The sequence below is a fragment of the Macaca thibetana genome, chromosome 1 (assembly GCF_024542745.1).
Source record: "Macaca thibetana thibetana isolate TM-01 chromosome 1, ASM2454274v1, whole genome shotgun sequence".
NCBI lineage: Eukaryota > Metazoa > Chordata > Mammalia > Primates > Cercopithecidae > Macaca > Macaca thibetana.
In genome coordinates, this window is record NC_065578.1 from 99,889,552 (window position 1) to 99,901,915 (window position 12,364).

Here is a 12,364-nt window from a genome sequence, read left to right on the forward strand (position 1 = left end):
GGTACACCTATCTGTTAGAGATATACCTGTGAGTGAAGCAGTTGGGTATGTGTGCATTCAGCGTTAGAATTATTAAACAGTTTTCCAAAGTAGATATGCCTGTTTATGTTCTCATCAGCAATGGTTTGTCAGTCTCTTAAATTTAAGCCATTAGATTTTTTAAAGTGGTAACTTGCTTTAGAGTTTTAATTTGCTTTTTCTTGATAACTAAGGTCTACCTTCGTATATTCTAGATATTAGTCCTTTGTCTGATAAATGTTTTTCAAGTTTTTTTTCAGTCTATAACTTGTCTTTTCATCCTCTTAATAGGATCTTTTACAGAATAAAAGTTTTAAATTTTGATGAAATCCCTTTTATCACTTTTTTCTTTTTGATATTGTCTAAGACTCTTAGTACTCAATGATTTCTCGTATTTTTTTTCTAAAAAGTTTATAGTTTTACATTCATATTTAAGTCTGTGATGAATTTTGAGGTTTTTTGTTTATTTCATAATGTGTGAGACTTAGGTCAAGCTTCTTTTTTTTGGCCTATGCATGCCCAGTTGCTTCAGTACCATTTTTGTTGAAAATTCAATTTCTCTACTGAATTGTTTCTATAGCAGTATCAAAAATCATTTGGATGTATTTGTGTTGATCTATTTCTTTGTTCTCTGTTCTGTTCCATTGGCCTATGTGTCTCCTTCCTTCAGTACCACTCTGTCTTGATTACTGAACCCATATAGTGAGCCTTAACATTGGAAGAGTGATTCCTTCCACTTTCTCCTTCTTTAACAAAATATTCTGAGCAATTCCACTTTCTTCTCCTTTTCATATAAATTTTAGAGTAAGCCTGTCTAAATCTACAGATAATGTTTCTGGGATTTTAATAGGAAGTATGTTAATCTTCTATATTGATTTGGGGAGAATTGACATCTTTACTATTGTTGAGTCTTCTAATCCATAAACATGATAGGTCTTTTCATTTATTTAGATCTTCTTTGATTTATTTCATCAGCATTGCATAGTTTTCTGGATGCAAGTCCTTTTTTGTTAAATTTACATCTAAGTACTTTTTTTTTTTTTAGCAATTATAAATGGTATTTATGTCCATATGTTCATTGCTAGTATGTAGAAATACAGTTGATTTTTTTTTCTTTTTTTTTTTTTTTTGAGATGGAGTTTCGCTCTTGTTGCCCAAGCTGGAGTGCAATGGCACGATCTTGACTAACTGCAACCTCCGCCTCCGGGGTTCAAGTGATTCTCCCTCCTCAGCCTCCCAAGTAGCTGGGATTACAGGTGTGTGCCACCACGCCCACCTAATTTTTTGTATTTTTAAGATAGGGTTTCACTATGTTGGCTAGGCTGGTCTCGAACTCCTGACCTCAGGTGATCCTCCCACCTCGGCCTCCCAAAGTGCTGGGATTACAGGTGTGAGCCACCCTGCCTGGCCACAGTTGATTTTTCTATGTTTATTTTGTATCCTGAAACCTAGGAGTTTTGTGTGGGGGCGTGTGTGTGTATGTATGTGCAAATTCTTGGGGATTGCTTTTTCAACCACAAATGGGACAGTTTTATTTTCTTTCTAATCTATATACCTTGTGTTTCCTTTTCTTCCCTTGTTGGACAGGCTAAAACTTCCAGCACTGTAATGAATAAGAGTGACAAGAGCAGACATCCTTGTCGTGCTCCCAGTCTTGGAAGGAAAGCATCCAGGCATTCACCTGGATTAAGTATGTTAATTGAGGTTTTCCATAGATGTTCTGTATCAAGTTGAGGCAGCTCCCCTCTATTTCTATGTTTTTGAGAGTTCTTATCATGAATGGGTGTTGAGACTTGTCAAATACTTTTTCGGCATTGATTGATAAGATCACATGATTTTCTTCTTTAGACTGTTAATATGGTAGATTACGTCAATTGTTTTTTGTATATTGAAGGAGCCTTATGTCCCTGGAATAAACCCCATTTGGTCATGGTGAGTAATTCTTTTTATATATTGCTGAACTCTGTTAAAAATTTTTATGTCCATATTCATAAGTAACATTGGTTTGTAGTTTTCTTTTTTTGTACTGTTTTGTCTGGGTTTTGTGTCAGGATAATACTGGCTTCATGAAATGAATTGGGAATTGTTCTTCTCTGTTTCCTGGAAGAGATTGTGAGAACTGGTGTGAATTCTTAAAATGCTTGATAGAATTCTCCAGTGAAATTATCTGGGCCTGGGGATTTCTTTTTAAAATTATGAATTCAATTTCCTTAATAGATAAATACTCCATTTCATATTGGGTGAATTATTGTAGTTTGTTTTTTGAGGAATTAGCCAGTTTCATCTAAATTGTCAAATTTATGTTTGTAGAGTTGCTTTTTTTTTTTTTTTTAGTATTCCTTTATGTTTGCAGGGCCTGTAGTGATTTTCTTGGCTTCATTTCTGATGTTAGTAATTTATATATATTTTTTCCCTTTGTCAGTCTCGCTAGAAGTTTGACAATTTTATTGATCTTTTCAAAGAATCAGCTCTTTGTTTCATTAATTTTCTCCTTATATTTTTGTTTATTTTTAATTTCATTGGTTCATGTTTTTATATTTATTTCCTTCGGCTCGTTTGTAGTTTTCAGGATTTTGGCAATGTGTCTGGGTGTGGATTTCATTGGAATTATCCTTTTTTGAGGTTTACTCAGCTTCTCGAATGTTTTGGTTTATACCTTGTCAAATTTGGAAGGTTTTTCAGCTATTATTTACTTAAGTACTTTCTGAACCCTGTCCTCTTTTTTCTCTCCTTCTGGAACTCTGTTGACATGAGTGTTCGGTTTTTAAGTCCCACAGCTCTCTGGGACTCTCTTCATTTTATTTTTAGTTTATTTTCTCTTTCAGATTGGATAGTTTCTACTATTCTATCTTCAGCTTCACAAATTCTCTCATCTCTCAATTCTGCCGTTTAACCCACTCGCTGAATTTTACATTTTTTTTATATACTATTCTAAACTTCCTATTTGGTTTTCTTTATATCTGTTTCTTTGCTGAAACTTCCTATTTTGTCAGTTGTTTCGTGTGTCTTTGTTGGGGCATTTTTGTCATGGCTACTTTTAAATCTTTGTCAAATTCTTCTAACATCTCTGTTATCTTGGTGTTGGCATTTAGTGATCATGTCTTTTCCTTCAGTCAATGTCAAGGTCAGAAAATGTTAACCTGAACATTTTCCTAGTATGTTGTGAGACTCTGGATCTTACTTAAACATTCTGTTGTATCTGGCTTCTTACATGCTCCAGCAGGGGAAGGTGGTGGCAGTTGGGTTGGGGGGTGGGGGGTTGCCACATTGCTACTACCAGGTGGAGGCAGGAATCTGGATTCTGCACTCAGCCTCTGTTGATGTCCAAGGTTGAGAGACTTCTTGTTGCTGGTGGGTGGAGGTGGGAGTTCTGGCTTCCCATCTGGTCTGCACTGACACTGTAATAGGGGTCACCTTGTTGCTGAAGGGTGTTGGTGAAAGTCTTCACTCTCCACTAGGCCTCCTGTGACACCACTCCAGCTGATAAGGGAGGGTTGCTGGTCACTGCCTGATTGAGGTGAACTTCCAGGTTCCACCATTAATACCTTAGTGAGGAGTGGGGCGGAAACTGGGGGATCTCATTACCTGACTCCCAACTTAGCCTTCTTTAACACTTCTCTGGTGAGTGACTGACAAAGGGTATAGGGGTGCCTGCCTACAGCCTGGCAGCGTGGAAATCCAGGATCCCTCTCAGTCTTTGCTGGCTGTCAGGGTTAGGGCCACAGTTTTTTTCCTGTGGGGTTTGGCTGGAGAAGAGCAGTTGTTGAAATGTTTTTTGTCTTCTAGGATACCCTTTTCCTGTTCCTTTGACTAGACAGAGCAGGCTTTTCTTTGGGCTTTAAAAATATCAGCTCTGGGCTGGGCACAGTGGCTCATGCCTGTAATCCCAGCACTTTAGGAGGTCAAGGCAGGCAGATCACATGAGGTCAAGAGTTCGAGACCAACCTGGTCAACATGATGAAACTCCGTCTCTATTAAAAATACAAAAATTAACTGTGTGTGGTGGCATATGCCTCTAATCCCAGCTACTTCGGAGGCTGAGGCAATCAATTGAACCCAGGAGGCGGAGGTTGCAGTAAGCCGAGATTACGCCACTGCACTCCAGCCTGGGTGACAGAGCAGGACTCCGTTGCAAAAAAAAAAAAAAAAAAAAAAAAACAAACAAACAAACAAACAAAAAAAACAAACAAAACCAAAAAACCCCGGCTCTGTTGGCATTTTGGATCATTATCTTCTTAGCCCTAAGACTGGGCTAAGTCAGGCAAAAAGAAAACTCGAGGTACTCAGCACCATTTCATTACTTAGGTCTCAAAGTTCCAACCACTCTGCCTTTTTCTTTTCTATTTTTCAGAGTCTTGTTATTTTTTTAAAAAATATATATAGGATTTTAAATTTTACTTATTGGGAAGAATAGGGAAAAGTACATCTACTTCATTTTCCAGAAATGGTATTATTGCCTTATATTTTAAGGTAATTAGTCTGGCTATAATTTTTGGCATGGAATCTGCTGTGGCAGTCTGAATAGTGTCTCCCCAAATATATGCATGTTTTAATCCCTGTGAATTGTGCCAGCTGTGAATGTTACTGTATATGGAAAAAAGGACTTTGCAGAAGTGATTAAGTTAAGGATGTTGATGTGGGGAGATTATCCTGGATTATTTGGGTGGGCCCAATATAATCACAGTGTCCTTAGAAGAGGGACCCAGGAGGAGCCATTTAGAGGAGAAGCCGAAATGATGACTGAAACAGAGATTGGATTGATGCACTTTAAAGATGGAGGAAGGAGCCATAAGGCAAGGAATATGTGCAGCCACTCTAAATTGAAAAAGGCTAGGAAACAAATTATCTCCTCAAAGCCTGTAGTGGAACCAGCCCTGCCTACTGTCACTGCTTCAGCTCAGTGAAACTGATTTCAGAATTCTAACTCCAGATCTGTAAGAAAGTAAATTTGTGTTCTTTTAAACCACCACATTTATGGCAGTGCTTTACAATATCCTTAGGAAATTAATACATCTGCTTTGTATAGATAGCAAATATTACAGTAAGAGATGCAGATCCTAGTGATGAACATGCATATTCTGAACTTCTCTTATTCATCATCCTTTCTAATTTGGAGTATTTAATTCCAAATACTCCAAATTAGAAAGGATGATGAATAAGAGCATATAGAGGAGTCGTGTGACTTAAGTGTTATTTAAGGAAGCTTGGGTTGCAACAATGTGTAAGATGAATTGGGTGGATGGAGATTGGAATCAGAGAGGCTAAAAAGGAGACTATTATCATCCATCTCAGAGAGACAAGGACTTATCAAAAGAGGATAGAAGTTGGACTGAAGAGTTAGAGATGGGTACCAGGGACATTTCAAGAAAAAAAAAAATACAAGGCTTTGAAGACTAATGATCGGAGAGACGAAGAGTATGAAGTCAATGATGACGCAAAAGCATGAATAAGTAATGTGTTCATTAAGCAAGAAATAAGAGGGTAAAAACGTTTTCTGTTAGGTTTTCACCTGTCAAAAATGACTGAACAAGTTAAAGTGATTGTATTCTTTTAAAGGTGAAAAGTCAATCAGTGCTTTTTAGAGAATGTTAATTCCAAAGCTCTGACTTATAAAGGCTGGTTTGTCATATCCTCCTAGTCCTTGAGGACCAAAATATGTCCAGGTGTTTAATTGCCGTGTCTTAAACAAGCAGCCCTCTTATTCACTGGCAGTAAGAGAGATGTTTATTAGCATCCTTTTGAGTTGTTGATGAATTTACATATTGGCTGACCTCTCCTTTGTTACAGTCTGAAATTTTGTATTTAAACTTTAAAGGATATAAATAAAACTCTCTATTTGCAAAACAACCATCAGGTGTCTTTCTTCTATTTAAAGCTAAAGTTCTTAAACCAAAAATACCATTCTGAATCCCAAATGTGTTTTCTATCAAACATCCTCAAGGTTCTTAAAATGATGTAAAAATACATCTTTTTGTTTTTGAGCCAACTCTGGACTCAACGTCCTCAGAGACAACCTTTAGAATTATAAAGGTGGAGTCAGGCTGCTTTTACAATTTGGTTGATTCTATTTACTGAATGTTTACTGTGTGAATGTTCCCCTGACCTTGGGTACCATTATCTATCTGTGATACATAACCTATATCACAGATAGATAGATCTGTCTGTGTCCTCGGGGATCATGATCTGTTAAAGCTTTCATTCATTATAAAGGGATCATTGAGGGACTAGTGTTGGGATCCCATGGGGATTTTCACTTCATGGAGATCTTTTACTTATGGGGCCCAATATGGCATTACTTTTATTTTGCATTTCCTCCTGAGACAGAGAGAACTCACATAAAGCCTAAACCTGGTTCTTACAGGAAGTTTTGTCTCTGTAAAGCAGAGCTTCCATTTTGAACGAGGTTATCTTTAAGAAGCACAATATTATGGTTGAACTCTTTTTCATTCTTAAATCCATATATCAGAAATTCCGCTGTTTTACTTTAGTACCATAGATGTCTTCATCAGCTTCTACTTAGTTGGATATTTTCAGAATTCTAACTTTGTTTCAAGCCTTCCATTGTCTTCAGTGCTTCTCAAACATGAAAGTGCCTAGGAATCATTGGGGGATCTTGTTCAGTGCAGTCTCTGATTCAGCCAGGTCTGAGGTGAGACCTGAGAGTCTGCATTTCTAACAGGCTCCCAGGTGATGCGATGCTGCTGGTCCTTGAACTACATTCAATAACAAGGGTGTTTGGCTCATCCTTACGCTGTAGATATCAACTTAGGCTACATCTTACTTTGGTATCGATAGCATTTGGTAAGTTTCACAATTGGATTGAGCTAGATCAGAAATTAATAGTTAAACCATTGCTTTTTTATTTCAGGAATTACCAAAAATAAGATGAAAAACATCTGTTTAGAAAATGGAAAATGCTTGAAAAAGTCTAACACTAATGGTTTGAGTTTTAGCTGAGATTGACTTCTATCATTTCTTTTTTTGAAAAATTAAAAAAAATTTAAATTTCAATAGCTTTTGGGATGCAAGTGGTTATTGGTTACATAGATGAATTGTATAGTATGAACTCCGAGATTTTAGTGCACCCATCACCTGAGTAGTGTACATTGTACCCGATATGTAGTTTTTAATCTCTCTTGCCCATAGTCTCCATAGTCCATTATATTCACTCTGTATGCCTTTGCATACCTGTACCATTTCCTTTTATGGTTTTCTTTTAGATACATACAGTAGGTCAAGGAATATAGGCTAAAGATTTTTAATGATCTGTTTTAAGGATTTAAAATTTTGTGTTTCCTAAAATACAGAAATTATAATCTGAAATACTATAAAAATCAGAATTTAACAATACAAGATACTGTGTTTTATTAGAATTACAGGCATACTGCATAGGTTTGAGTTTACACTATTTATTGAAAATGACATTTTCGTAGTAACACTCGGTTATAGAAGTTTCTGATTTTCTTTTCAAGAGTTACTGCTGCATTATCTGATCCATTTGTTGACTGCCAGTTGACACTGGAACTACTGACTAAGCAAAAATAAAATCCTAATATGGGTTCAAGTATTAAGGATAATTAAGTATGTATCAGAATATTTGGCAGTGGTTGCATCAGAAATTTATTATTAAATACTCATGCCAGTTATTACTCTGGATATAGGACTGAATTTTTAAATTAATTTTGTATTATGATGAAATATGTATAACATAAACCTTACAATTTTAACCATTATTATGTGTATAATTCAGTGACTTTATATATGTTCATAATGTTTTGCAGCCATCAGCACTATTTCCAGAATGTTTTCATCATTCCAAACAGAAACTATGTACCCATTAAACAATGAATCCCCATTATCTCCAACCCCTACCCAAGTCTCTGAAAACCTCTGTTCTATTTTCTGACATTATGAACTTGCCTGTTCTAGATTCCTCATGCAAATGGAATCATTCAATATTTGTCCTTTTGTGTCTGGCTTATTTTACTTAGCACATTTTCAACGTTCATCCATGTTGTAACGTATCAGAATTTCTTTTTGAGGCTGAATAATCTGTCTTCCTTTGACAGCAAGTTAGACCATTTTGTTAGCCAACTTCTTTAGGCCAGGAACTGTCTCTCTTTTCATAATAACTCTGGGCTGGTGGAATAGAAGGTACACAAAACAGATTGGTACTCAAGTCATGGCTAGAGTAGGCCTAGGCCAAGCTAGAAAGTGGGTTATGTTTCTACTTGAAGTGACCAAATAGTGGCTTTGGATGGACTTTGTGGTCAGGGTTGGGTTTTTTGGGAAAATGTGTCCAGGATGGAAGAAGGATGAAGATGAAGAGTTTGGTTGGTGTGGAGATGGGATTAGGCTGGGCTTAGGGAAGTGAAGGAGGACAGGTCAGCCACACACAGAAGCCTGCACAATGGCTGGCTGCCATTGTGTTCTGTACTCAGAACTAGGAATATTCACTATAACAGTGCAACTGGCTTGGATTTCATTAGAGGAATATTAAAAGTAGATGTAAAAAAAAAGACCTGTGAAGGCTCTAGATCAGAATCAACTGTAACTTGGCTCATCACAGCCAAATTATTTAGTTATTTTCTTATGTCCCATGTCTGGCTAGCCTAAGCCCAACTAACCCAGGGCAAGGACATGGCTGAAAACAATGACCCCAGCACTGGCTGTACTTCTTAAGGCTCTATTCAAACCAAGACACATCCCTTCCTGTCATTTTAAAGCACATGCCCTATTAGCAGAGGGTCAGTAAATTTCATGCTGTTTTAGAAAATGCACTATATTCTTGGAGAAGGTACTTTGAGCTGGTGTGTTAGCTTCATAAGATTTGATTTTTAAATACTAAATGCTTAAAAATACATGTTTTACTTCTTTTGTTTGAGATGAGGCTTTTAGGGAGTAATAGACACCACAATAAAAGCTAGCATGGTTTGCATTTTCAATAAAAAGGAATTTGCGTGAAGTGCTGCTTTTTCTCAAGAAGCACTTGCGTACAGCATTGCTTAGCAACACACAAATCAGCTCTGACACCTTATTCATCTTTAATATTCAGGTTCAAATCAAGCCTTTCCAGAGATGGGACAGATTGCGTCTTTCAAACCAAGCAAGTGAAAGTTGTCACTTTATAATTTTCATCTTTAGGTTGGCAGCAGCATCAGAATTTTCATTTTATAACTTCTTTTGGAATTGGAGTTTTTTTCAACTAGCCTCTTAGGTCCTTCTCCTCCTCTGTTTCCACTTTTTCATTCCTGAAGACCTTTAAAAGGTCTTTCCTTTATTTTGGGGATCAAATTTAAATTCCTTAGGATGACATGCAGGGCCCATCTCTCATAGCCTCTGCTTCAGCCAAATTAAACAATTCATGTTCATAAACGTGCTGTTTTCTTTGATACCAGTTTTTCCAGCCCACGTTGTTTTCTTTGCTTGGCAATACTCTTAGCTGTATAGTCCTGCTCATCTTTCCAGATACTTCTGGAATGCTGGGGAACTTCTCTTTGATTCCTTCAGATTGAGTAAGGGGCCTCTTTTCCTGAGGTCGTGTGCAAATCCTGATCGTAGAGTTTATAACATTGGACTTCATATGTTTGCTTTTCTCATCCTAAACTAGAAATCCTTTCTTGAGAGACAGGGATTCAGTCTTTCATCTGTATATCCTGTCCTTCATGTGTGTTTCATTTATCTGAATTTCTCAATATTTATGACAGAGCTGAATCTTCTCTTTTTTTATCATGATTTTTATTCCTTTCAACCTAACTCACTCACTCTCTCTCTCTCTATATGTATATATAGAGATATCAAAAGATATAGATATCTCTCTATATACATATATTATACTTTAAGTTCTAGGGTACATGTGGACAACGTGCAGGTTTGGGAGGCTCCATCCGTGTTCCCACAGATGACACGATCTCATTCTTTTTTGTGGCTGCATAGTATTCCATGGTGTATATGTACCACATTTTCTTTATCCAGTCTATCACTGATGGACATTTAGGTTGATTCCTTGTCTTTGCTATTGTGAATAGTGCTGCATGAACATTTGCGTATATGTGTCTTTATGGTAGAATGATTTATACTCTTCAAGATATATACTTAGTAATGGGATTGCTGGGATGAATGGTAATTCTGTTTCTCACTCTTTGAGGAATTGCCACACTGCTTTCCACAATGGTTGAACTAATTTACACTCCCACCAACAGTGTATAAGTGTTCCTTTCTCTCCGTAACCTCACCAGCATCTGTTAGTTTTTAACTTTTTGATAATAGCCATTCTTACTGGTGTGTGGTGGTATCTCACTGTGGTTTTGATTTGCATTTCTCTAATGATCAGTGTTTTAACCTGAATTTTATGTGGTATGTGAAATCTTTGTGAGAAAGTATTAGTTAATACTGTTGCTTTAAAAAAAATCTGTTCTTACTGGTGGCATATCCTTGATAATGCTATTATTTCACTGGATGTTGATATTTTTTATGATGAACCACAGTGTTTTTAGTTTAATTCTATTCTGTACAGTGTGTTATAGGATAAAAATAAAGTGATTTTATGGGATAGTTTATCTTAGAGGAAATGTATGAAGGTGATTCCATCAATAAAAATAAAATCCTCAGAATGTCATTTTGCTTACATATTTTAAATTATCTTCGTATAACTTTGAAAACAGTTGTGATTGTGCCTTAATGAATGAAAGAAAATTTATACATTAACTTCAAACACATTTTCTTTTCTAAGGACAATCTAATTGAGGCTATAAGCCTTGCTTTTAGATTCTAAGAGTAGGTTTTTAAAGTTATATGTGAGGACCTTTCATGGTACCACCCAAAAGTAGGTATGTAGTACTTTTTGGGTAATATCTCCCAAGTTCTTTCATCTACAGTTTTGAGTCCAGTTATTCTCTCTGTTTTTATAAATAGGCATATCAAATTGCTACTTGAGAAATTGAAGATTTCAAATTTATATTTAAAAGACAAATAGGCTCATAATCTTTACTGCTGTGGAATTTGTTCTAAGCATCTGAGGACTTCAACAGTCAACTGTACAGACAAATATTGGAGGATGACATTTGTGTTGAATATAGAACCTTATTTTGGCTTTTTGAAAGTGACTTCATTGTTCTCTATTCTAAGATATAATTTTCTAGTCTGATTTGTAAATGCTTATTTGCTAAATCTTTTCCTTTATAAGACATCATACCTTTGAGATTAGAGTAGATTGTTTTAAAGATAACTTTTTCTTGTCTTTTTTTTTCTTGTTGCTTGTTTTTACAGAAAACAAGCATCGTTGTGGGTCCAAGGAGACATTTTCCGATCCAAACTGAAAAATCGACCATCCAGTGAAGGAAGTATTAATAAAATTCTTTCTAGCCTAGATGATATGTCTATTGGTGGAAATCTTTCAAAAATACAAAATGTGGAACGATTTGGAGAGGTAAGTTTTCCCTAGGAAGATTCTATCTTAAAACTGATGTTCTGCATTTGTTTCTCAGTTGGACATATATAACATAGCAGTGTCTTTTCTCTGGATGCCGAGAGTGCCAGGTTTTTAGATGTAGAGTCATCCATCTATATAGCAAGAAGCAGAGGAAAGAAACCAGTTGCCCTTAAAAAAAAAAAAAAAAGCTATAATTTGAGGAGTAAATGATAAAGGAGGCTACTCTGGTAAGGGAGAATATTTACAGAAAGGAAACAGAAAAGCAAACTTTCTATTTGAAAATTAAAATAGATATCAAGAAGAAAAATTTTAATGTGACAATTGAAATAATACATACCACAAGTGGTGCTTTGAAAGCCTCAAATTCATGCTGATTTCTAAAGTAAGTGCCAACTTGAAAACATGATTAGGACAACTTTTTTTAAAAAAAATTAAAGCTCTACTGTAAACAAACCACCTTAAATAGTTGATATATATTGTCTGATTTAATATTCATAACTACCTGGTGAGTTAGGTAATACTATCTCTGTTTATAGGAAGGAAATTGTGTATCAGAGATGTTCTAACCTCAGTGTCAAACATGGTTCAATCCATATCTGTCTGAGTCCAAGCTTGTGTTTTTTTAATATTATACCCTGTTACCTCTGAATAAAAATAGAAGAGATTTACTAAGAATTAGGATTATGAGCATTTTTGGAACTAGAAACAACATTGAAACCATTTGTTTGGTTCCACTGTTGTAAAGACAAGAAACTAAAGTTCCAGGGTTGTTTAGTAGTGGGGCCACTTTGAGAACTGGGCATTCAGTTCCTAGTTTAGGTCTTTCTACCACGTTATACCTAAGGTGAAGCTAAATATCTGGTTTATATTTTTCTATCTCTAAAGGAGCAGAAAAAAAAAAAAAAGAAAAAAAGG

General features: G+C 35.9%; 1 protein-coding gene across 7 annotated transcripts in view; it reads left to right on the forward strand.

The window, feature by feature from the left end:
• CDC14A (cell division cycle 14A) overlaps positions 1 to 12,364 on the forward strand; it is a 172,235-nt gene that overhangs the window by 125,032 nt on the left and 34,839 nt on the right. For all 7 annotated transcript variants that reach the window (XM_050745054.1, XM_050807490.1, XM_050807497.1 and 4 more), the window contains exon 11: positions 11,287 to 11,446. In XM_050745054.1, coding sequence (XP_050601011.1) covers positions 11,287 to 11,446 — 160 coding nt within the window. The remainder of the gene's footprint in view (positions 1 to 11,286; positions 11,447 to 12,364) is intronic.